The 27,033-nt window shown below is 37.7% G+C and overlaps 3 protein-coding genes across 3 annotated transcripts; 1 reads left to right on the forward strand and 2 right to left on the reverse strand.

Moving 5' to 3' along the window:
- The first annotated feature begins 433 nt into the window (after positions 1 to 433).
- Positions 434 to 6,554, forward strand: LOC140937254 (oxidoreductase HTATIP2-like). The gene is made up of 6 exons (XM_073386797.1): positions 434 to 591; positions 1,786 to 1,897; positions 2,665 to 2,765; positions 3,186 to 3,329; positions 5,554 to 5,656; positions 6,057 to 6,554. Exons 1-6 carry the CDS (start codon positions 463 to 465, stop codon positions 6,200 to 6,202), a joined length of 735 nt encoding a protein of 244 aa, XP_073242898.1. The 5' UTR covers positions 434 to 462; the 3' UTR covers positions 6,203 to 6,554.
- On the reverse strand, positions 6,544 to 14,821 carry LOC140937256 (protein JTB-like). Its single transcript, XM_073386798.1, has 6 exons — positions 14,717 to 14,821; positions 14,172 to 14,296; positions 11,191 to 11,282; positions 10,169 to 10,248; positions 9,502 to 9,550; positions 6,544 to 8,394 (listed from the first exon to the last, which is right to left on the reverse strand). Exons 1-6 carry the CDS (start codon positions 14,782 to 14,784, stop codon positions 8,278 to 8,280), a joined length of 531 nt encoding a protein of 176 aa, XP_073242899.1. The 5' UTR covers positions 14,785 to 14,821; the 3' UTR covers positions 6,544 to 8,277.
- A 5,532-nt stretch (positions 14,822 to 20,353) lies between these two features.
- On the reverse strand, positions 20,354 to 24,097 carry LOC140937257 (5-hydroxytryptamine receptor 4-like). Its single transcript, XM_073386799.1, has one exon. The coding sequence runs from the start codon at positions 23,675 to 23,677 to the stop codon at positions 22,691 to 22,693; it is 987 nt and encodes a 328-aa protein (XP_073242900.1). The 5' UTR covers positions 23,678 to 24,097; the 3' UTR covers positions 20,354 to 22,690.
- Between the last annotated feature and the right edge of the window lie 2,936 nt (positions 24,098 to 27,033).

Consider the following 27,033-nt stretch of genomic DNA (forward strand, 5'->3'; position numbering starts at 1 on the left):
GGCTGTTTTTCGCAGTAATAAAGGAATAATTAACTGCAAAAACCGTAGACGAAGACCCTGCTAGTTGTAAACGTTGGATCTCTCGCAAGCTCATAGTGCTGTTCATAGGGATGAAAAGCCTGAACTATTTAAATAATTCCGCTCGTACCAAACCATCTGTCTGATTTTCAAGTGAACGTTGGTTTGCTTCTCTCATTTTCATTATTTTTTCCCTTTTCCACATTTTTCATATTCCTTTATTTATATACCATTTACAAAAGCACATTGCTGTGACAATGGCGACTTGTAGTCGCGTTGTGTTTTAGCGAAAATCTTAGCGATAAATTTTAGCCGTAAAGCCACTAATCGAAAAAGCGAAGTTTCGCCTCCTCACCCCCTCCACCCTTACCAACCTTAGCCGAAGAGCCCAGATCCCAGCCACGTGTTTATAACACGCAAGGAAGTCTGGTATACTAAACAAATATGGCGGAAGGTGGTGATACGGGAAAGGCAATTTCATCCTCAGAAGAACCTCTGGGAATGAGAGCTGTTTTGATTGGAGCTACCGGTGCTATCGGTGAATGTCTGCTTGGAGAACTTTTGACCTCCAAGGTTTGCTTCCTCCTTTTTAACCAGAAATACGTCTCGGCAGCCCTGTTGAGAATTAGGCGGGGTGAATTAGATGGGTGACCAGCCGCGTATATCCTGTCGTGATTTATATCTCTCATTGTCTTATTGTCCGCTTTTTTCTCTTAAATGCGTAAAGTGAAATATATAAAGATTTTTTCGGCCGCGGAAGGAAAACAAACGACATGTTTGCCCAGTATTTGTGAGTATTTATATGTTATGCATCAGTCATTTCCAGCTGGGCCCAGCCCCCAAGGGCCGATATCCCCGGACATTAGCATTTTTTTGCCTTGGATATATGGCAATTTCCCGCGGGCGGGGACTCTTGAGCTGACAAATCCCCCCGGGGTGGAAACGAATAAAGAGAGCAAATGCCCCGTCCTCCATCAACACTGCAACATTTTCATTGATCACACAGTCGAGTCGTGGCATATTTTAAGCATTTTAATTTGTGATTTTTTGTTTCAATTAACGTCTGCCTTTGTAATAGAACTAACTATTCTAATTAAGACTTCACGCCACGATGACACCAGTTTAGTCAGTTTATGGTAGTAGTAATTTGTTGGCAAATGTCTGCAAAAGTTGCTAATGCCCCACCCCAGGACTGACAAGGTGGGCAAATGCCCTGCAATAGCCTTGGGGGGTGGGGAGGATGGGGGGCTAGGTGCAACAGGAATTTACTGATGTAAATAAAGTTAGAGTCAATACAATATGTATTGCTGCTACGGCCGGCCAGTCTTAAATCCATCGGTGGGGAAAAGAGTTTAACATGTATGAGACCATGAATTCAAAGATATATTGCAGGTAAATAAGCAACTTTTTGAAGTTAAAGCCAAACTGAAACCAGGTCCGTAGCCATAGAATATTTCCCAGAGGTACTCACAACACTAGGGGAAGGGATAACCTAATAGAAGCCTTATAGAAGATTATGGTTTTTGTGCCATTTCGGTCAGAAAACTGCCATAGATTTTGCCCATTTGTCCTCTTCAAAAATTTCCTTATCCCTCAAAAATATTTCAAAGATGAATGTTGTTGATGTATAGTATTGACCCCCTTAAAAGCCCCTATCACAACATCTCATCTGCAGGGGAGATGGAGGTGTGGTTAATTAAATTACCCTCCCCTTGGCATGGTGTGTTCTTTCAAAGCTTGTAACAGCTGATAACTTGTTTCTTAAAGCATATTTCCAAAGTTGTGTCCTTGGGTCGAAGAAGTGCCACAGTTCCTTCTGGATACTCTGTTGATCAAAAAGCTGAGGAAGATTCAGGAAGGCTGGAGCAGCATGTTGTAGGTACATAAAGGAAAATACATTTTAGTTATTAGTCAAATTTAACTTGAGTATCAAGTCTTTGACTGAAACCTTTGATGTCACCCTTACTTGTACTTGAAAATAAATTTCTAATGCTTACTTTACATTGAGCTGGTTAAAAAATTGTGCCATTATAATATTTACTTTATGCACCCTTCCTATTGAGGTGCTCAAGATTGAATATTACCCTTTCAAAAATAGAAATTTTTTCCCTCACAAAACAGTGGTGAATCCAGACCTTCAGATAATGGGGGGCCCCGGTCATTCAAACCCTGCGAAAGGGGGAGGGGGCGGTCTCAAAACTTTTTTGTTTTTCCGCCCTCAGTTTGGTCTAAAAATTAGGGGGGTGGAGGGGGCCTGGGTTCCCCGGGCCCCTCCCCTAGATCCGCCCCTGCAAAATTAAAGAGATCAAACCTTGGCCTTCACAGTCAGGAAGATGTTGTTGATTGATCAAAGGTACTGTTAATGACACAGCTACCCCTTTAGAAATTATAACTCTTGAAAACCTCTTCCCTTAAACTTCCACTAAGAATTCATGGTACCTCATTAGGGGGATGCAGACATCAAAATAGGATGGTAATAGATAACAAGAAATACCTCGATGGGATCTAAAGATCGAAAGGTGACAGCTAGGTGACCATAAGGAAAACGATTTCCATACCTGGGAAAGGGCAGAATGCGGGCTTTACAGAAGACCATTAATATCGGTTAATTGATTGTATTTTTTCATTTTTTTCTGTTTGTGTAAGACTTTGAAAACATTAGCAGTGAAACATTTGGGGCACATTTCAAGGACAAAGATGTGTTCTTTTGTACTCTGGGTACAACACGGCGTGCTGCAGGATCTGCAGTAAGTATATATTTTTGCTAATGGTTGTAAATATTAATACTGTCGATGTAACATGTTTTACAGAGATTTTAAGAGAAGTCTCACCCCACAATACCAATACAATGGTACAGTATAAATTTAGAAACACCAGGATTCTAATCTCCTGTTCTGGATATAAATATTTCACTGCTGTTATTTGAGGGTTTTACCTTTGAAGTATCTTATAACTTTAAAATGAGAAATACAGTTTTGTATGAGATATCCTATTCTCTGTCCAGTGTCCTGCACCTGCCACCACACCCTTTTGGATGGCACACATCCATTAAAGGGATTTTGTGGAAGTATGTTCCTGAGTTTTTCATTTTCCCAAGAATCCCAGGGAGGCATAAATCAATACTTACAATAATTTAGTTCTGACGAGATGTCGTCATTTATTTTTAGGCTGCTTTCAGACATGTGGATTTTGACTATGTTATCAACTGTGCCAAAGTAGCAAAGGAAGCTAATGTTCCACATGTGTTATATGTGTCTTCAGAGAGAGCAAACGCTTCCAGTTGGTTTTTGTATATGAAAGTTAAAGGCCAGGTAATTACGTGTAAAAGGTGGCTTTTTTTATTGTGAGCCAGGGTGGAGTGGGGTGGGCAAATTTGTTGATATGCCAAAAACTATCTTTCTATGCCCCCTCTGTAGTAAGCTGAAAATTTTAATACAATTGTGCTGAATATTACGTGGGCTGTGATTGGTCGCTGCCCATGATCTATAAGAGTACAGACACATGGATGATGTCAAGGCCGGGAAACTTGTTTCCTCTATTTTGTTCAATATGGCGTGAGGTTCTGAAAATGATTGCAAGATTATTTCAGATTAAGCCAGTGGGGGCCGCCTCGAAAAAAGTTAGGAGCTATTAACAAAGAAGAAAATGGAAAAGTCAAGACAAAAAGAGTTCTTGATGACTTTAAAATGCCTAAACTGGAACAAATCTTCACAACAGTTGCCATGATGTGTCATCGCTTTGAGAGGCTTGCAGTTTTGGAAATATTTAGTGATTATTGCCCTTTAATGAGCAAATGAAGGTGCTGAAAATCTTTTTGGAGTAAATGTATGCAACTAAGATAAAGAGGAAAAGAAGAACAGGGTTCGAACAGTCTTGAATTCTTGAAAAAGTCTTGAAATTTGCTCAGTAATTTTCCAGCCCTAGAAAAAGTCTTGAAAATAGAGATAAAGTCTGGAAAAATAGTAGAAAGTCTGGAGCATTTTGACGTCAACAGTGATCTATTACTGAACAGACATACGGCAACATGGAATCTATTATTTTCTAATTGTTAAACAGTTTTTGAGCTAACTCTTCCAGTTGGCTTTTGTATCTCAAAGTTAAAGGCTAAGGTTACAATTAAAAGGTGGCTTTTTTTATTATGAGCTCACCAAGGGTGGAGTGGGCTAGGCAAATTTGTTTATATGCTGCGAACTATCTTTGTATGCCCCTTCTGTAGTAATCTAAAAATTTACAGAACTCCCCTTGACTTTGCTTAAACTTAATCAGCCCTAAACAGTTTCCAAAAAAGGAACACCCTCCACAGTTTTGTGGTCCCCAGTGGCTTCAAAATAAATGAAAGCTTCTAATTAGCATACATTTATATCCTGGGAGCTTAGCAACAGAACAACAATAATACGTGTATGAAATCTACAAATTGAGAATTTTCTAAAAAATCTAGCCATATGTAATCTTATAAAATATAGTCCTCCAGTGCGATTTGGATTGTAGTCTTTACCTTAGGCAAGATTTTAAAAAAAATCTACAAGAGCATTAATTTTTTGAAATACACAAGATGCTCTAAAAGCATCAACTTGAGCTTTCTTGGATATTAGATAAGAAATAAGGAGGTGATTAATTCTTAAGTGCTGCCTGTTTGTGGGCATGGAAACCATATAGGGAAGGAGAAAAAACTGCCAACAGCTAGCTTGGTTACACAGTAACAATTGACTGCCTTTGGGACATACAATAGTCAGAGACTTTGTGTACCTTCTGTTTTAAACCTGGAAAAAGATTATAGCATTACACTTGGGTACCTAAACTTGCACACATTTGCTAACCACTAATTATTATTGTGGGTTAAACCTCAACAAAAAATATAAGATTGCTCAACTTTTCATGATTTTTTATGATTTTTAATTTTTTTGATGAACAGAAAGACCACACCATGGACACCCTTCTTCTTCTTCTTCCTCTTACTCTGTGGCATTTCCTTGTGTTCCTGTCGTTAGCTGTCAACAACGAAAGAATACTAAGCTACTGAAAACTAATACAAACAAATGCAATAGTGCAATGCAATGCAATTTATTGTATATCTAAAGTGAAAATTTCCGATGATTTCTACGCAATTATTACTGAAATTTTAAGGAATCTTCCACAATCAAAAGCAATGTATTACTAGCCTGCATCACAGAAATAATTTAACCTCAGTTAGGGTGGATTTTCACTGTCGTGTAATATTTATGTGGGTTAATGCACGTAGATTTTGTGGGCGAAGGCAATGTTTGGGAGGTCAATGGTAACGTAAAAGTTGAGCATGAACCTTGTTAAACTTTTATGTTTACGCGGGACTTGTCATGCATTGCAGATTACGACTCTTGCTGCTATGGGACTTAAGTAATAAGTTCTAAAAATTTTGTTTCCCAGAAAAATTCACTTTTTGTTTTTTAATCATCAACAAAAGTGATTATTTGATCAATCCGTATTTTCAGCTAGCATAAGGCGTGATTTAGGTTTTTCAGAAGTGAATTATTGTAACAAAGTTTGTTTCTTTGTCAGGTTGAAGAATCCTTGAAGGAGATGCAATACCCAAAGACAAGCATATTTAGACCTGGTCTTTTAGATAGAGGGGCCAAGAAAAGATTTTTAGAAAAGGCATATGGTAGGTTGCTTCCTTTTTTAATGCAAGAGACCTTATTTCAAGCATGTGATTCATTTTGTTTTGCATGCTGAATATTAATTAATAGCAATTTTTGAAACCAACCTCACAGAATCACATACCTGAACTTTGAAAGTTGTTCGTTTGGCATCTGCCAGTAACAAAAGTCAGCATAGTGCTGGACACTAAGACATTACAAATGCTTTCAAGAGTTTGTCATTCGAAAATTGAACTTGTAACTTGTACCAGTCACTATAATTCAGCACCTCGACTCACAAACACCTTAATTGGTGTGTTTTTGCGCTGGAATTTAGACCAAGATTTGTTCCATTAATTAGCGCCATACTTTCGTTTCCACATATAGATTGGGTTAAAGCATTGTTTATTCATCTTTTTTTATTAGGTTGGATTGCAACGTCCATTCCTGTTTCAACAGTTGCAAAAGCAATGTTGATTGATGCTGAGAAATATGCCAGAAACAAAGAGGCAGATCCTGCTGCTATCACTTATGAAAACTCTGACATTTTAGCTTTACTTTCTGCAAGTTAAGTAGATAACACTGTCAATTGTTTCAAAGGAAACTTTTAAAATAGTGAAATACAGCACCCCTGTTCCTGAAAAAACAAAATGAAACTGAAAACAGTTTGACATGTCCCTTTACAACAAAGCAGAGCTACATTAGAGTACAAGACATTGTGCCCTTGCATAGTTTGAGGCTAGTTTAAACCAACCGTCATATGATAGGCTTTTCAAACAATCCACTGAGTTGTTTTTGTTTTAGAACATAAATATCTGTCATCCATCCTGCTCTCAAGTCTAAATGTACAGAATAGAACTACCTTTCTCCCAAAAATACGGCCTTAAAGACTCACCATAAAAGAATCTAGAGCTCATTTGATTTTGTATTTATTAATTTCAGATGCCTTACCAATAAATATTAACCTCTAGTAAATAAATTAAATTTTTACAGACCTCATAATGTTTACAAAATCCAAACTTTGTACCTGAAATTTACAAAGGTTCTGTTTATACAAAATTAACACCAGCCAACACACTGATCAATACATGATTCAATGTCCATGTCGAATCACTAGTATTACAGTGCATTACTGGCACTGAAATCTTGTTCATTGTTTTCAAAAGTTTTTTTCTTTCATGATATCAGTCTTCTACCGGTAATAAAATTAACAATTAATGCAAAGCATGTACACTTTCCCTTACTTTTCCTACCCTGGTCACAAAGGTGTTCTTTTTTTCTTTTGTTTCAAATGAACTTGAGCTGACAACTGAAACATAAGACCTTTGTGACCAGTTTGTTCTTATCTCTGACTTTTGTTTATCATGCAACATAATTCTTTATAAATTATGACCTTGTACTCTAATGTTACTGTCAAAGTAACAAAACCAACCCAGAAATATTGCTGGAATGTTATTGTGTTTCAAAGAAAAAAACCCAATCAGGCGTGAGAGACTAAACTGCCAGCAATGACATTAATAATATTAGTCTGTTGTATTGTGCCTAGCCCGTGTGTCATGATCTTTGCACTGGATGGTTGCAAGAACTTCTTCAAAAACATTTTGCAATATTAACAAAATGATTTTTAAAAACGTCTTAACTCTTTGGCGCACCCATTCCACTGGTCACAACATTGACTACCTGCTAGCAGAGTCGCTTTGATCTTTCCTAGATAAGTTGGGAAAGAGACTTATCTAGGAAGATCAAAGGAGACTCTGTTCGCAGGGTAGAAATTGACAGGCTCATATCTGATGTCTCGAGACCTAAATTAAGGAGCTGAAAAAAAGGATTTTATGCATTCTTATCCCTTTTATAGGCTGCCAGTATTGTTGCATCTAAATGCAACGCATCTTACTGGCATGTTGTTCTTTTTAACAGCTGTTTCCGTTAATTGTGAATTGGAAATATTTCCAGAACTCCACACTCGTTTACTTGTATTCAAAGTCATGTGTTCCCTAATTTATATCATTAAAATTTCCTTAATGACCTTAATCTATAGCACATCTTCGTATTCTGAACGGCTTTCAAGAGAAGACTAAAATGGATGGGGTGCTAAAATAGCGGCATGTTTGACTGACATTAACAAAAGAAATCAAGGTGTGGTTAAATAAAAAATATTTTTTGCAGAAGTTCTTGTAGTGTGTTAATGTTATGGCACTTCAAAAACTTATTAAAGCCTTAAATTGTCAGCAATTCTATAAACAACACTGACGCATACAAATATATTAACAGATAAGGAACACTCTGCATGTTATTTATATGACTTGTTTTTTAACAACACCAAATATACCACTCACTATTCTAAGAAGAAAAATATTGTAATAAGAAAAATAAAATGTATTTCTACCCAGTGTTATGGTACTGAGATATACGTGTAAAAAGTTCTTTAAGATTAAAGTGCCGTCCTTCATTTTTGTAGAATGGTGCAAAAAAGAAAACTTCCGTTTCACTTTACAGTACACTTGCTGGACTTTAAATCAATCAACTCTCTTGATACCTTTCCTGACCACATCTATCTTGGTTCGCATTACTCCCAACTATTTCTTTTCCTTTTTAACCATCATTAATAATGTCAAATGGTTGTTGTTCACAATTTTTTTTATCATGCTTATATAGTGTCACTCTCCACTTGTCTTTGAAGTTTCTGATAAAACACTTTGTCGAGCTGTCTTTGTCTGTACCACACCAGCAAAGAAGAGCAAATCAGCCCTAAAAGCATCAAGCCCTGTAGAGACACACAAAAATTTGTACTTAGGGATCATGCACAGTGTTTCGCAGCACAGTCTTAAATTCGGCAGGCGGCCATGCTTGTGTTTCCCTCCAGTGTGGAAATAACGCTAGTTATTTTAGTAAGCATTCTTATAGTTTTGTCAGTGACTTAAGAACCAGAAAACAACTTCCTGCTCATCAACAGAGCATCCTGCCTCTTTTGGAGGACGAGTGGAATGAGTAGGAGAGGGTTCCTTGGAACTACCCTCCAACGCAGGCATTTTTAGGGGAGCTTGTATTTTGTCCCTCCCTGTAAACGCATGCTCAACCGAGAACAACGTTCCTTTCCCAAGATTAGCCATTCACACTGTACCTTCCAAATTCTGGAAGGTTGACCTTGACTGCAGGGTAACCTGATAATATTACTTGATCTCCATGAAACACTGGGAAAGATTTATGACTTGTAATAAATGTCAGTCTCAAAGAAGCAAAAGTAAGAGTCAGATTTTAAAATACTCCATGCACAGCATAACCTTATGAGTCCTGTTTAGCCTGTCAACATGTTATTTCAAAACTGTTGATTTGTCACTTACCACGCAAATAAAACAATGGGAAAGGAATGTTGTTCTTGGTTGAGCAGGCGTTTGTGGGGAGGGACGAAATAAAAGCTCCCCTTAAAATGATTGTGTGGGAGGCTTCCTTGGAACGTGATAAATTGATCAGAAAAATAATACAATAATGATAAGATTGGATAGTGTTTTGTTTTCATTCACCTGTGTCCATGGAGCATTTCAATAATAACTATTATTTAATTACTTTTCTTTGCTTTTGAATGGTTCAGAATCGTAACATTTAACAACACAGAGCAACACAAAAAACTGGACCAAGGAGGAAATTGAACTAGCTGAAGTTGTTCTTTTTCTTGCCAGCTATGGCTTAAACATTTCCAACTGGACTAATATCTAATCTTCCTTTGCCTTAAATTATAGAAACAAACCTTCCAATGTTGTCAGTTATAAATGACAGTTCAGTTCATTTGAAATTTTCAGTCCCCTTCCCCCACCCCTACTCCTGCAAAATTCCTTTGGTAAATACACAGGCATAAAGAAAGGCACATCTTTACCGTAAACATCCAGAACTTCTTTTCTTCCCACTGAAGTACATGTGGACAACTACAGCAAATAAAAATAAAAAATACAAACTAACTGGTTGAAAATGTGTGGTTCCAGATAATATCCACACTCGGCTCATGGAGGGTCAGTAGATAATACCCTTAATTCCCTTTTGGTCTCCTTTTGATTTTTGCTAGCATTAAGACTTCACATAAAGCCCTAAGCCACACTGGGGACTGGGTCAATCCCTTTAAACCCTAAGATCAAAATTTGAATTCTCATTTGTTGCCCCTATTCATTTCCAAGAGAAGTAAAGGGGAGAAGTTAATAAAATATCAAGCAAATTTCATATTGTGTGATCATGTCCCTAATTCTCATGACCACTTTCTTTTACACAGCATTGATATTGCAAGGATAAATTTTTGTGCTGATCACCCTTAGGGCTTAAGGGTTCAATTGGAGGGGGGTGGGGGGGGGGGAGTTAGTGGTTTAGTCATTGATGTATATGTATATTACATATTTTGGGGGGGAGGGCGGGGGATGGTAGTCTCCAGATTTTAGATCTTTAGAGGTTGGCATCTCTATACATGTACCATGGACGAAAAAAATCCACAATAAGTGTTTGAAAAAGTTGCAGGTAGGGAGCAATTAATAATTATAGAAATTGACAAAACAAACCTTTTATAAAATTTAACATTTGAAGAAATACAAAGTCCTTGCTGTATATTTCCAAATTCTAAACATCCAGAAATAGTTTGCTTTAAAATAAAAATTGGGCATAGCACACATCAATATCGAACTTCAGGAATTGCATAAATAATAATACAGTATATCCTTGAATTTAATAGTTAGTTCTTTTTTTTGCACCAAAAGGGGGCGAATGATCGAGGGAAAGTAATTATTCGAGGGAGGTGATTATTTCAAATATTACTCACTGGAAGTCATGCCTGATAAATTTTGTTTTACTATTCCATTAAATCAAAAAAAAAATAATCATATATCATATAAACTGAATATGGGCTTTTTAAGTCCCAAATTTGGTTCCTTGATTAATTTTCAATGTCAATATCCTCCAACCTTGTAGGGTGGGTAGGAGAGAACCCTGGGAACAAGGTTGAATATCCTCAACATCAGAGCTTGAATCGTCACTGATTAGTTCTGCTCCATCAGACTCCACTTCAGCTATGTTTGTTATCCAAGTTGTCAATTTTTAACTTGACAGGGGGTGGATAAAAAAGAGAGGATGATGAGAGGGTTGGGGGGTGGGGGGGGGGGGGCGGAGATTACACTGGAAAGATGCAATTCACTGGTAATTAAAAGAAAGTAATAGATTAATTATTTTCAGAACTTTTTGAGGGAATTGGGAAATATTGGTCTAATATTAATTACTGTTAGTGCATGCCTTACATCTAAGCAGAATGGGGATATTTAAAGACAATCACAGTTGTTAGTTCCACCAAGGTAACATTGTACCGGTGTGTTTCACCTCTCTGTTGACAAAGTGCCACATATTCTGATCTTTTATAGCAACTTAAACCATACAAATCCTGGTTCCATCTTGAGAGTATCTTACACACCACAGGAGTTGATAAAAATTTTGAATTAAAACATTTCAACTGGCCTATATATGAAGACGTACATGCACTCGGAGCAAACATTCACGAGAACCCAATGAGTTTGTCTATAATTATATTACTTACCTTTTCATAATCGCTGCAATGAATACAATCTCCAATGAGCCTTGTATTTTCTTTTTTCCAACATTTTGAATTTGGAACATTCTTTGCATTTTCTGCTCGGTAATATAAGAGAAATAATTATTAATACTATTTAAACAACACAGTGCCTGCCCTCTACCAATGGTCTATTGGCTGATAGAAGCCCTGAAGAAGGGTGATCAAATTGATCACATTTTCAAGGGGAAAATATTTATGTTTATGTCATGACTATATATACATGTACAATAAGAAACCCTCTGATCTTTCAGATTATGCCAGCATAATTTTGAGGATAAAACTATAATGTAGCAGCTTGAGAAAAAGGTTAGTAAAATCATTGTTGCATTGAGTTTCTGCAATTATTACTAATTAATTTTTTCAAACTTTCAATTTACAATTATAACAACAACAAAACTTGTCACTCATTATTAGCTTATAAGAGGCCCTGCCAGGGTAAATTCCAACAAGCGACATGGGCCAAAAAGTAGCGACAGCGCTTAAAATGAAATCGCGACAAGAGACAACCTCCCTTGGCCAAATTGCGACAGTGACAGCAAAGACAACAATAAGTGACAAGCATTTATAAACACCGACATGAGATGTTTTAAAATTCAGACGGGCCACTTGGGACCCCTCCCTGGCAGGGCCTCTTATAAGCTAGTCTAGATGGGCCCCAGGGCAGGTACTCCCATACGTTTTGACTGGGTGTGTGCAGGCCGCACAGGTTCTTAAACCCTGACCCTATTAACGGATGATATAAACAAAATTGATACCCTAATTAAGTCAAAATCCAAAGAATCACACCGTCTTCAAGGGAAAAAAACTAAGAATTTAATGGCAACACACAAACCTTCATCGCTTTCCTAATACTCTTCAGGATAGCTCAGTTTTAACTGATGATTAATGTTTGAGTCATTTGTGCACTTGAATTTTAGCCGATACAGTTTAGGTACCCTACTAGCCTGTTCCTGGCTCTCAGATAGTGGGGAAGGCGTGAAAGAGTGGGGATGATGCAAAAGAGAAAGGCGCGCGAAAAGGGGGGCGAGGCATTTTCTTTTTCTTGTTTGTGCTTCAATTCTGCAGACCCGACTATTTTGGAGCCTGGAACAGGCTAGTTCGTTACCTAAGGATCACACCAGCACCACAATGCTAACAATACCCTATTTACATGTAAGGGTTGAGATACCATACCATACGGCTCATACCTATTTATAAAATAACTAAGATAGTAGGCTCTGATTGGCTGAGAGGAGTGTTTGCATGGGAGTATGTAAACATGGTTGTGGTGTCAAGATGCTTTGCTTTTCATGCGCTAATCACGCAAGCACGAATTTGAAAAAGTTTTCGAGTTCAAAACTTGACAAGATTACTTTATTTACCCATTCCTCCATCGGCTAAAACTTGGAAAATCGTTACAAAGAAGGTGTGTCAATTTTTTTCGCTTAAGCTGAGGGTTTAAGCGAGAAGAATCCGTATTTTGAATAGCATCTTTTTGCAAATCAAGAACTGATTACGCGTGCAAGACTTTGTGTACAAGACTTTCTCTTTTAATCAGTGCCATAACAAAGAGTTTTGCGTTTTTTCTTGGGAAAGTTATTTTATACAAGCAATAGCCAAAAGAAAAGTTTTTTCCTGTGTTTGCATAGCCTGATATAAACACTTGAGGGGTTGGGAGAATTCTCAACAGTTATACAAACCCTGGACTTCGTCTCAGGTTTTCATAACTATAACTTGACTTGACCTTGAATTACATGTAAATGCCTAGGGTACAACTGTGCCTGGGGGAGTGATAGCCTGTCTCATGCAGGCGTTTCTAGGGGAGCTTGTTTTTCATCCCTCCCCACAAGTGCCTGCTCAACCGAACACAACATTCCTTTCCAAGCTTGGCCAATCACATTGTACTTTCCAAATTCTGGAAAGTTGACCTTGCCCGCACGATAATCTGATAATTACTCGATCTGCATGAAACACTGAGAAAGTTTTCTGACTTCAATAAATGTTAGATTCAGAGCAGCAAAAGTAAGATTTAGTCAAATCTTAGAATACTCCATGCACTGCACAACCTTAGCAAAGGAAAGAAAAGAAGGAAAATGGTAATTCTAGGGTCGTGTTTTAGTCGTGTTCAGCCTGTCAACACTTTATTTCACAACTGTTGGTTGGTCACTTACAACGCAAATAAAACAATGGGAAAGGAATTTTGTTCTTGGATGAGCAGGCATTTGAGGGGAGGGATGAAAGATGAGGAGCTCCCCTAAAAATGCCTCTGTGGGAGGCTAGGGGGAGTGATGGTTGCTATTGGATAAATGGAATTGCTGTTTCATAAATAATTTGCATCCTCTTCTCCCTGATGCAGAATAGCTGCTTATGTTTTATTTTTAATGACTGTCATAGTTCCTATGACAAACTTCTAGAGAACATCAATAGGCCTAGCCTGCACAATGGTAGAATACATGATATGTTAACTCTTGTATATAAGTCTTTTCATGATCTGGCCCCTTGTTATATTAATGAGCTACTGATAGAAAGAAATTCTTCTTACAATTTGTGTGGTTCACTCTCTCTCAGTATTCCCAGAGTTCAATCAACCAAATATGGTTTGCACTCCTTTCACTACTCTGGCAGCAAATATTGGAATACGCTTCCAGAGTTACTTAGAACTGCTCAGTCATTACATGTTTTCTTAAATAAAAATTTGAGAGCATTAGCTGTGATAATAAATGCTGCTCCTTTTGTAATTAGTTTATATATATATAGTCACAATGTATATAATATTTTTCTTGTCTATGTCATAATATATAGTATTACTTTATTCCAATTACCATTTTCATTTATTTTCTATTTGTTTTGCTTTTCCTTCGGAGATATTAGCGTTTATGCTATCTTTGAAATTCAAAGTGAGATTAAGCTTTTGATTGATTGATTGAGCTTCAACTTCCACTACTCTCTAAACTTTAGATACTTACCTAAAGAATTTGTGCTGTTGTATTCAATAACTGTTGGGCGAAGTGTAGTATTCAAGTCGGCAACAGCTGAACTCGTTCTTGATGAGTTTTCTTTATTCTTAGTACTTCTTTTCTTTATCTGAATACTGAAGTCAAAAAAGGAAATCAAATTCGAGAACAAGGCAGTAGACCCAGCCATTAGAGCCTTTCTTTCGCTTGTTCGATTTTGGCGTAGCCTGCGAGTAGAGCTTCCTTTTGTCTTCTTGAGAGGGTGAAGGCAGTGATAATCTCCGCACGGCACGATAAATCTACTATACATATATTCTACGCTTTAATCATGTACACCTCTTGTTCTCGGGGTTAGTATTATCAAAATTCAGATTATTTGAAAAAAATTATAGTTAAGCTTACATGTATGATTAGCAGGGATATAGGCATGGGGGCTGATTGAAAATTTTACCGAAAATAATTCTAATTTTCATCGAAAGTGAAAATGTACCGCGCAGAAAATATTCAGACATAACTCTTATTTTAATTTAAGGTGAAAACAAATTTGCAAAACGTACCTGAAATTTGCTATGAGGAGTAAAATTATCAACCCTGACACAATCACAATGATCCGCCATTGCTTCATTTTCTTGTGACTCGATTCCAAGCAACCGTCTAGTGTCCAGACTTCTTCGTTATTTTTAGGTTTGACGTACTTCCCCTTCCTCACGTTCGACATACAGTATTAAAATTCTAGAAGAACTCCGGGGCTTTCTGGTCATTTTTCTACATTTGGTTTGGTTTTCTTTCTGCTCAAGTCTCTTCTGGGAATTGTGAGACAATCATGACAATGGAGTCGTAAAAAATTTGCAATTTTGACCCTAAAGCCTCGGATTCATGTTAAAATTTGAATCTGATACAGTATATCGAACGTTCCGCTATTGTTACGTTTTTGTTACATTTGTTAGTTTACTTTTCCGAGTTGTGTAGTTCATCGGGAGCTCGAAGAAAATAGCCGGAAGTAGGGTAAAAAATGTTTTTACTGTACAGTGACCACATTTATCACATTTTATTGAAGAAATGTTGAGTGAAAATTAGAAAATTAATTTAGATTATAAATCAGAACGTAACGTTGCAAAATTTAGCCCATATAGAGCATGCGTTTTACTGTTTTGAGAAGTAAAGCTATTCACGTTACGGATGAACACCAGCTTCCACTAGAAAACTATCTGCCTACAACACGGCAATGGGGCTTCAAAACCCAACGTTTCGGACCAAAGTACACTGTTTTTCCCGACTTTTTAAGCGCTCAAAACGGGGTTCGAGTTATCTCGAGAGTAAAATTATATGGAAATGATCTGAGGGGAAACAAAAATTACTTCGAGTTAGCAGGATGTTCCAGTTATCGAGGGTTCGAGTTACCGAGGGTAAAATTAGAAAATGTATAAAGGAAATTCAGGGGAAATTGATTATGGTTCGAGTTAGCGAGGGTTCGAGTTATCGGGAGTCAACTGTAAACCAAAAGTCAAGGGCCTCCTGCCAGGACTCCTGACATGGCACGTCATTTCAGTCGACCGCATGGTCATCACAAGACTCATTTGCATACAATGAAATCATCGACGTTTTTTACGGGAAGGCTTCTGCCCTTGGTCTAACCGCTTACCCTTTTGTATACCAGTTTTGAAATAAAAGGTATGTACCCTAAATCCTCTATTAAGCCCCCCTCTCAAATAAGCCCCCCTCCCCCTCCCCCTCCCACTCCCCCTCCCCCAATCCTTATTCTTCACAAAGGCTGGAAGTTCATATTGTTTTAGGTCTTCGGCCGCATGACCTTCAACTTCATATGCTTAACTTTCTCAACTTTGTGTACGACAAATCAATACAAGTAACCATTCTCATAAAAATTACCTAAAAACATGAGGCCGAAAGCACATTCTTGAAGAATAAGAATTTTGTTTTTGTTACTTTTAGGCTCCCACAGGTGAATTAAATACTTTTGACAGTGACTTTAATCACAACGCGTAAGTCTACTCTGTCTCATACCACGATATTTTTGCTACAGATGATGTGTTACGCTAAATTAAATTAGCCCCCTCTCTTTTAAGCCCTCCTCTCTATTAAGCCGCCCCCCCCCTCAAAAGTGCTTGAAAAAAATAAGCCCCCCCCGGGGGGCTTAATAGAGGATTTACTGTAATATGTACCCCTTTCTTATACCTCAGGCTAGACTTCCAAAAAGTCCTTCGTCGGATTTTATATTAGTATCTCAGTAGCTGTTTGTCCCGTTCCCACTTTCTTAATACGGAGCTTAAGCAACGACGACGGCGACGGCAAAAGCACTTCGTCGCTCGTGGTCGGCCGCTTCGCGGCCAAAGAAGGCTCGCTCCGCTCGCCAAGAAGTCGACTTGTAGCAAGTCTAACTTCAGGCTACTAACAAATGGTGCCCCTTTGACATATATACTTACAATACAGTGTAACCCCGCGCCTTACGGCCACTTTTTTTGGCCGCACGGTAAACGGCCATACATTTTCTTGTAACAAAAATAACCCTCGTTAATACGGTCACCCGTTAAGACTTTGCATTTAAGCAATAGAAAACGTTTTCCGTGTTTGCATAGCCTGATATAAACACGAGAGGGGTTGGGAGAATTCGAGACAGTTATGCAAACCCGAGACGAAGTCGAGGGTATAACTGTCGAGAATTCTCCCAACGCCTCGAGTGTTTATATCAGGATATGCAAACACAGGAAAAAAGTTTTCTATTGCTTTTATAAAATAACTTTGTCGAGAGAAAACGCAAAACTCTTTGTATGGCACTGATTAAAAGAGAAATTCTTACCAGTCGCAAAGTCTTGTCCACGAAGTTTTGCACGCGCCATCAGTTCTTGTTTTGCAAAAAGATGCTTTCCAAAATACGGACTTTTCTCGCTTTAAATGTCAGCTTGAGCGAAAAAAAACGACATACCTTCTTTTATAACGATTTTCCAAGTTTCAGCCGACGAAGGAATGGATAAATAAAGTAAACTTGTCGAGTTTTGAAGTCGAAATCTTTTTCAAATTCGTGCTTTCGTGATTAGCGCGCGAAAACGAAAACATCTTGACGCCACAACCATGTTTACATACTCTCATGCAAACACTAGTCTCGGCCAATCAGAGCGCGCGTACTATCTTAGTTATTTTATAAACTTCGCTATTAAATGTTAACCAGTCGTTTAAAAATCCAAACCTTTAGTCAGTTCGTTGGGTACTCCTGCTTTAGTCGGGGCTTAAACTAAATATGCTCCCTTTAAAGTGGGGTCTTTTCTTCCTTTTTTTCGTTCAGCTGTCTAATGCCCCACGTCTCCCCGGGGTAGGAAGGGGGGGGGGGGGGGAGGTTTCCAGTGACAAGTGCGTTACGGGCATTCATACCGACCGGTCACTCTTTTGAGGGCCAGTACACAGCAAGATTGAGGAATTTAGACACAGTAACTGAGGAGGTTCATCATGAATGGATGTATTATACTTTACATTGTGGTACCAAGAACGACATAAGTCCAAAGACTATTGCAAAGCTGATTTAAAACAACGTGTATTGTTTTTTATAACAATTTTTCGGCTGGCCATACCAGCCTTCTTCAGGTTTACAGATGTTACTGAACTTATGTAGCGATCACAATATTATATAGATGGAGAATGTCGCAATAAAAGGGAGAGGGGGAAATGACGTACAACATAAAAACTGGAAAGGAAAAATCTAAGGATATGGATTACAATAATTCGTCACGGCGGTTTAGGCCATGAGGTTCAAGAGTCATGGCCTTATCTTTCAAATGTGACTCCCTGGCCTTACGAACTGAGTCATGTGTAGAATTGTGGGTATTTTCAGCTCTTCAGAGCTAGTGGAACCCCATATCAATCCTTTCGTAGTTCACTGAGCTGTAGTGTAGAAAGAGGAAGCTAAATGACAGGTATTTGTGAGAGACTCACAGTGAGCATTGAATCTTGTTGCTTTACCGCATTTTAATACTGTAGTGGGCATACACCTGTAATTCTCTGTAATTAAATCCCGAAAACCAATAAAAGGTTTCGTTTGATTATTTTTTTTGGCAAACCCAGTGGAGATTTTAGGGTAATAATATTGATCATTAAGACGATGTCCAAAAGGCAAGTTTTAATTTTGGCAGTGGGTCACTGTTGGGTGTTTGGTGTAAATTAGTGCAGTTTGTGGTATACTGTGTGTGGTTTGTCATGATGTCAGATAGTATTGAAAAAAATTCAGCTGTTTTTGAGGAGGGACATGTCTTGCAGCTTATGGTTTTTTTCTGGCCACTCAAGCCGCTTGGCCAGTATGCAGGTGAAGATCTCTTGAAACCCTTTTCCAAAACAAAACTCCGGACTTAAGCTTAAAATATATAATATACAGATTTAGCCAGGGCTAAAAGCGAAGCTCTCGTTAATAAAACGTGTAACCAAAAAATTACATCATGTAATGCTAAACGGAGACGACAATGAAAATGGCTTCAAGACTAAATCTAATGAGCAAAAAAACAACTAATTAGCAAAAAACAAATGTGCACGTGTAGCACGCTTTTTTGTCTTTCCCTTGCCGTTGTTTTGCACGACTACAACGCCGTTTTGTACGACTAAAGCGTCAAACTTCCTAGTTACCCATTATTTTTATGGAGGAATTGTCGTATGTGCTTACCCAATATTTTGTTTCCTGTGTTCATGTTCGCTTTTATTTTTCACTGCTGCTCATTTTCACCTTGCTGGCCGCTAGCATTTCTCATTTTCTTACCGCCGCTTTGAATTTCCATGTTTTTCCTCCTAAGAAATTCGTCTCGTGTGTTTTCAATAACTCGCTCTAGCTCTTTCTCTGTTATCCACGTTAGTGTAAACATAAAAAAAACCCCGAAAAATACACGACTTTGTTGTTGTTTTTTCTTTCTAAAAGTCCGGGCGGCCATGTGATTTCCTTCCAAATAAAACCTGGAGTTGCATTTGGGTTGCCATACCTGTTGATTGAGTTATTTTACATTGGTATACCTGTGGTGCAGACGGACGGTCGGGCGGGCGGTGTACGGTCACGTGATTACCAATTTTTCTCGGATGGGTAGATTACCGTATTTCCTTAGCTATGGGGCTCCGCACACGCGCGGCGCTTCGCGCCTGGCGTAGAGCTCCGCTATTGACCACTCCAGAAAATACCATAACATGCCATAATGCTCTTTGTTTGTCACCCCAAAAAAGAGAAAATGAAAACAATACTTATGCAAAATTTTGGGGTGACAAACAAAGAGCATTATGGTATGTTATGGTATTTTCTGGAGTGGTCAATTAATGTAAGTGCATGATCAGTGGGGACAGCATTAACAATGAACTGCAGTGCGAACGATTTAGGCTGAGTCTGGGCAGGGAGCGCTTGATGAATCCGGAATTTTTCTTCATTGCATCAGTAACTACAAGAAAGGATAAAGGGGCTAGCCTCTTTATCTTCTCTTGGTAACTATGAATAATTCTAGGGTTTCCCTTAACCTTAATTACGAATAAACATAATCTATAATCATAATCATTTCTCGCACGATTTCTCGATTTGCATGAACCCCAGTATAATTCTCAAGTTTTATCATGAGGAGATCAGACTGATACGATAAAACGTTGATCTTCTCAAAACATTATTTTTAATTTACCAAATATGACTTAGTTTATTAAATTTTTTTCTTTTGCAGAAAACGTTCCAGAATTCTTTTATTCTGTTAGAAAGAAATGAACGCCGCCTTTGAATAACTGTGAAGCTGCCTGTATTCCAGTTTGTATAATGAGTGACATCACAAACTTTTAGTCATGTTCATGTGTTAAGTTTGTCAGAAGATTAAGGACTGAAACATGCTTTTTCCATTAAAAACGATATTTTCCTTGTAGTTTATTTGACACTTTGAATAAATCGACCAAATGATGTGAATCTGAAACTCCTTATACTCCTTCTTGCATTATGTGCCGGTTCTGATCATCTTTTTTCTTTCAGTATAACAGTAATTATTTCTTGGTGTGATTTCTAATTTTAGTTTTAAATACCGCTGTATGGGGTATTTTGTAATCAAGTATCCTGTAAAGAAAACAAGCGTTTAAGACAAAACGAAAACAACGACAAAAAAAGCAAACAACCAAAAAAAAAAAAACCACAACTACATATAATAAAATCTGCAAAGCAGAAATGTTAGTTCGGGACATTACCCTACCAAACTTACGTCCGATTAGACCAAAACGTCACAACGAAGACTCCACTGCCTTTGCTTTGGTGGCTGATTTTATCTATCAATAAATCATTTTTAAAATGTCCTAAAATTCTTGTGGAAATAATTAGTTCGTGAGAGCTCTCTTTGAGAACATCAACTTCAGTCCAGCTTGATTCTTAGGCGACATACTGCTCTCCTTTGAAGGAATGAGTTTGCCAAAATGCACTCTTAGCGACTTGTTACTACTTGGAATCTGATTATATATTTTTTTGTGCATCTTTTGTCTTTTTGCAATTTCCGATCCTTCCGGGAAAGACTTAATGAGACGTAACTTCACGAATTGAATGAAAAAGGCAAAAAGTCAATATCTCAAGAACACACTTTATTAAAATTTAACACTCTGTGAAAACTGCTTCCTCTTCGCAATGATCTTTTTTCAGTTGTGTAAAGAATGTCAATTTTAACGTCAAATTTCTCGTGGGAGAATCCCTTTTAAACCCCACGTGCCATCCCCAAAATTCATGCATTTGTTTCGAGTTTTTTTCGTTAGCAACTGAATTGGTGGATTTTAACGTTTGATTTTGTTGATAAAAAACGAAGGCGTGGTATTCTGATAACATCTGATAGGAAACCTCGTTGAAAATTTCAATTCTTTTACCTTTGAAAATGAAAAAAAAAAGTGATGTCATAATATAAATTTTTTTGTCTCAATACGAATTGGTACCAAACGAAAAACACTCAGGCACCAGTAACTATATCGTTAACTTTAAATGATGAATTATTGCGTGCCAAAACTAGCGTTTTCTCTTGCTTTTTTGGACCTTTTCAGTTTGGTCTAAATTAAGGTAACTCATGTCTTTATCATCTTGGAAACTTTCTTTGTATAAACGAGCCTTGTCATATTGAAAATGATCACGAGTTTCCTTACGGTGTTATAAAGCTCTTGCCAATTATAAAAATCTTTATTCAAATACATTCTCAGATGAGTGCTAAATCAATACCTTAAACTAGCCCTGACAACTTGTAAACTGACCGCATTGTCTTCACAAAATCGTGTCAAAATTTTTAATAAACTGTGTCCTTTCTCATAGCCCCTTCGATAATATGACAGAAAAGAATGGAATAAAAAATCCCCATTGGATGACAGACTAGGAGTTTAACCGGGCTTTCACCAAAATTAATTTTAAAATTCTGGAGTGAATTTACTATTAATGGAAATTTACCATTTACTGTAGAAATACTTCTCCCTTAGTCGAAATATTTAGGAAATTCCATACTTTTTGATTGGGGGCGTTGTAGTGATTTCTTAAGAAGTAAAGTTCGTTGTTTATTTTAAACTATCTTTTTCAGTGCGAAATATTGCGTTCTAACAAAGTTCGCTTTAAATAAAGTTTGGGATGGCAAGTGATTTGTGCCAAGCGCTAACTGAAAAATGTGCATTAGGGTCTTTTCCGGCGATCAACAGAAAATGTCGGATGAAAAAGACAGATTTATACATTACTAAGTTTTGTTGCCTTACTTCTGGTGTGAGTAATTTTGTTTTTTAAATAGGAGAGATTGGATCGGATGATATCGGCAATAAAGGCAATTTGAAAACAAATAGTGTGAATAAAGACGAAATTTAAATTGTTTCGGTGGAGTTAATAAGAATCGATCCTTCTGTAGTTGCACGAAAACTAAAACAGAGGATCATTACTTCTTAACCCGGTGTATTTTTAAGTAAAAACCAGTGGTACGTAGTGAAGTAAGGCAACTCAAGAAGTATTGTACTCGATCGTTATTGATCATCGTACAACTGGCATTAGAAATATGTCCAAGTGTAGTGTGTTCCATTTTTTCATTGGTAACTTGAGCAAGTCTTCTGGCTTGTATGACCAGTTTTTAGACAAATAAACTGGTCCATTCTCTTTTATTGATAAGCGAAGAAATTCATATAGCTTCGATATAACGGTCTTTTTCCGGCGAGGTCCAAATCTTGAAGCCATTTTTTTTTTCGCTTTTCTAAAATGTTAAAGTTATTTTTCAACTGCCATTACTGATGTTTAGCACCAACCTTTTACCTGCATTCAGTCAGATTCGGATAATTGGGCACATGAACGACAACATGCGTGGCTTTACCAAACCAGTACCCAAAGATAAACATTTGGCTAGTGTTGTAATTGTGACTGCCTTGGTCTTGAATAGTTGAGAGCAAATGCCGCTCAGTGAATTGTAGTAAAATAGAATCGTCAGTAAAAAATAAAATGGTAATCATTTGAAATGATGAAACAAACGCTGTGAAACTCACAGTTTACCGTAAAAGAATTCTTCCTGCTGTCGACTTGGCTTTTTACCAAGGAGTCACTCAGCCACCGCGGGTGCGACGCGATTCGCGCTTCTTTTCCCGCATGTCAGAAACATTTTGAACGTGTCGCGGAACTCGGAGTTCATGGAGGCATAGAGCAGAGGATTTAAAGCAGAGTTAAGTGTGGCGAATATCACTCCTCCAGCATAAACATAGGAATTGACGGTGTTGTTCAACGTGGTGTCAACAATCATGATTACAAACAGAGGTGCCCATGTGAAGATAAATGTGCCCAAAACCAGCGCCACCATCTTGGCAGCTTTCGTCTCTTTGATAATATTAAGTTTAGGATCATTTTGAGTACGAAATACGCTGTTGACAGCCGCAGCAATCCTCCGTTCGTGATGACAGGCTGTTTTAAATATCTTAATGTACGCCGCCAGGACGAAAATCGATGGAAAAAGAGCAACGACGCAGACGGTGATAATGTAGCCCTGGGCAAGATTTAGTGGCACTTGGCAAAACAGCCCGGAGGAATGCTTAGGCGGAATTACAGTACGCCATCCCATAAAAGGGATAAACCCAAAAATGGTTGAAAAAATCCATAAAAACGCGATGATTGGGAAAATCATTCTTTTCGTCATGACTGACTTGTAACGTAGAGGAATTACCACTGCCAGAAATCGATCGAACGTAACGGCGCCCAGATTCGCTACGGAGTTGAACATAAGAGTTATGGTCAAAGAGATCGTGACATGACAGTATGTGAGCCCGTTCTCAACAAATGGCCCCACTGTGTTTGACACAACAATCAGGGGAATTACAATAAGTCCAATCATGAGATCCCCAATGGCCAGGCTTGTAATAAACGCGCTTGTTTTCGTTTGAAGTCGCCTGTTACATATAACCGAAGCGATGACCAAAGAATTTCCCGCGACTATCACAACAGCCAAAAGAAGTACAATACAGCAAAGAAGAATCACATGAAATTCAGCCTTTTCTTCCCTCAAGATTTTTTCACTATTTGCGGTCGCATTTTCCATAACTAGATGTCTTGTGTTTGTAAATCTTAAAATGCGAAAGCGACTTGGGAGAAATTCATTGAGCCAGTCCAAACTGTTTTGTGAGTCTATACGGGTTTGCTGAGATTATGTACATATTCGGCGAAAATGTAAGTCTTATACCCTAATAGTGAGTCTCTTCAAAAATCAGTGCAGCTGTTTAAACAAAACGCTTTTATGATCTTGAAAGATGCATATTTCTCAAATGATTGTGCCTACCCGCGGCTACAGGTTTTCTCAGTTGAAATACAGTTTTTTAATTTTCTCGGTTCATATGTCCTGTGCCATTAATCCGACTCAACCAAAGTTCAGGTTTCTTATTTCTACAGTCAGAAATAAATTCAATATGTCTAATACCCAAAGAGTTGATTTGCTGTTAATGAGACGAAGAGAGAATTAAGACTCACAACTATTCAACTGTCATCTAATCGCTAACCATCTAGCTTTATGAAAGCTTGCGATGTTGTATTCTCCCAAAAACACGTCCTTGGCTTCTTAACAATACCCTGCGTCAGCGCCACACACCTTTTCTCTTATATTAAATTTCCTCTCGAAAATGCACTAAATCCTTGTCCGTGATAATTTATCAATGTAATGTTGCATAGTTATATGGAAGCATGGAAACAAGTGGGTTATGCTTTCCTGCCAATGGAAATAAATGAACATAAAAGGCGTATGGCAGCGCCTGTCATCTGATGTGCAGTATATAATTACCGGACACTTCAAAATCTGATTGGACACTTTTTGTAGGATATGAAGTCCCTTCGTCTGTTTCACGACTTGTAATTGCGTTGAAATTGGTAATGTAGTTCATATCTCATAAATTCAGTTTGATTCATAAGAAAAATTTGCATAATTTTCTAGTTTTTTTTTTTTCGCCGTATATATTAAAAAAGATTCACGGATAAACCTTAAGCCGTACCTATTCATTACTTATGACAGTATTGCAATTGCTTTTGAACGGCCTCTAGTCTGCTATTGGCTGTGTTGGAGGTGATAACATCAGAAACATTAGTTTTCGCAAAGAAAATCGTTTCAAGTTAAATACATTGCCATCAGCTTGCATGTGTTTTTGGCGCATCTGCTTCGTTGGCGATGTACATTTTACATGAAACAAACACTTAAGCTTTTAACTGTAACTTGAAGATCTAAAATCATTTTGAAAGATGCATTTTGAACAAAGGAATTAATGAACATGTTTTTCACGTAGGATAACCAAGCTTGCCAGTCTCTTGATTCCCAGTTATTTTGCGATAAAATAGTTTGGAATGTTTACAATGCATCCTTTTCTGCAGGGGAACTAAGACTAACACGCATTTAAAAAGATCTTAAAACGCACAGTCTAACTCAGATGTTTCGAAAAAGGCTTCGAATGGTGTCGGTCTGTCATGAATCAATTTATTTGGCAGCCTGCCAAGCAACGGAAACGGCTATTTATTTTATGCTAAGTCGGTAGTTCTTAACGTCCTGTGGTCATAAACTCAAAACTGAGCTAGGAATGTAAAAATATGAGAAGTTAATTAATAATTTTTCTTTTTTTTAAGGTGAAAATATAAAGGGCAATGAGGATATTTCCTCTAAGATTTTCCTCACTGCGATAACTCTTCACCTGCCATCTTCAAATGTTCCTGTCATAATGTATGTGTTACCAGGTTTGTAAATTGTAGCAGTGTTTTAAGGAGGTGTTAACCGCCTGTTCGGTGAATACAAAGCTTATTTTTACTCTTACGACAAGTTTTGATGTGTTATGTTTTGTTAGCTTAATGGTCTTTAAAAAGGTACTCAATTGTAAGGTATTGGCTGTAATAATAAACTGCGGATTCAGGGAAAAACGTGACCGGGAAATAAGGGAGCGTTCAGACACGTAACGAGCCGTAAAAGCATACTGGGAAAATTGTCAAGATGGCTGTGTCGTCTGGTTTCCATAGCAACCATTTCTGTCTGTTTTACTAGATGTTTTCATGCACAGGCCACCCTAGCTCACTTTGATGGTCGTATCACGTTCAAAGCCGAAAAAAAGTTGTCCTGTTGATCTACCATAATCTTCATGATGGGGATTACCTATTTACTCCACTTATCAAGAGTTCTGTAATTATCAGGCCTGATTTTTGTGTTACGTTATTAATAGAGAGGTTGTTATAATCATGTTTTACGACAACGGGCAAACTTCAATTTGTTCCATGTGACCTGGTCGTTTACTGATCATTCTATCGAAACAAAAATAGGTCGTTCCATGTCAATTTCATCCAAAAGATTAATGTTACACAGTTTTTGTCTTTTCATTTCTAAATTTGAGAAATTGTCAATCTGATTCTGGAGTTTGACGTTTCAGTGCCTAGATTCTAAATCTATTTTTACACCAGTTTCTCAGACAAGAAAATATTGGTTTCGGTAATGTTCACAAAAGCTGCCTCGGGGCCAAATAGTCTGGAAAATACTTCAGGACTTTGAAACTAATAACATGCATGCAGTTCCTCTAATTGCGCCGGCGCTTAACTATCACGATTGTCAGTCTTTTGGTTTTTAATTACGGCCGTGGCATAGGCGCATTTGCACTGTGGCCTATGGTAATTTACTTTCTCAAAGTAGTAATAAATATAAGTCTGCCATGCTTAGTTTTACAGTGACATGTGGAATGCATGTTTATCAATGTTACTGTCAGACTGTCTGTGCTTATTGTTATTAAAGACTACTACTGAAAAGATTTATTAACGGCAAAATTAAATCGATAGACAAACCATGTTGAGAGCTCAAAAGGCGAAAGCCAGGCCAAATATAAACAAGCTAGAATGACGGAAAATTATTAAATTGGGAATTTCAAGGAAGATTGAACTGTTTAAGTTTTGTGTTTTTTCCATAACATTGAAACTTCAAAAGTCGCGGCGATTTTCGCTGATGCCACCTGAAGAGTGTTAATAAAGACTGCTTTTGCGGTCCAACCCGACAGTTTTTTTAAAATCGCGGTAATGATAATGGCACTCCAGGTGAAAAAGGTGTTGGTCTTGAAACTCGCCCCACCAAGTGACATTTGGGGAAAAATCCACCGCCAATTTTGCTATTCACCTTCTATTCTTTGCAGATTAAATTTGTCTCCTTTCTGGAAAGGTAGCCATCCAAATTTCTATGTGAAAGAGGGACGAGGAAGTGGGTAACGAAACTGAATATATATAGCTGAGAGAGTCAAAGGGAAAAAAAGAGAGCAAGAAGAAAAAAAAAGAATCAATCGGAAATAGATTCGAAAAAAAGCTTACGCGCGGGTGTAAAAAACAAACCAGCAAGAAAAAGCCTACATATTTATATCCGATTAGAAGGAAAAATATGCCCTCAGTGTTGGTCTT

This window comes from Porites lutea, chromosome 5 (genome assembly GCF_958299795.1).
Source record: "Porites lutea chromosome 5, jaPorLute2.1, whole genome shotgun sequence".
Taxonomy (NCBI): domain Eukaryota; kingdom Metazoa; phylum Cnidaria; class Anthozoa; order Scleractinia; family Poritidae; genus Porites; species Porites lutea.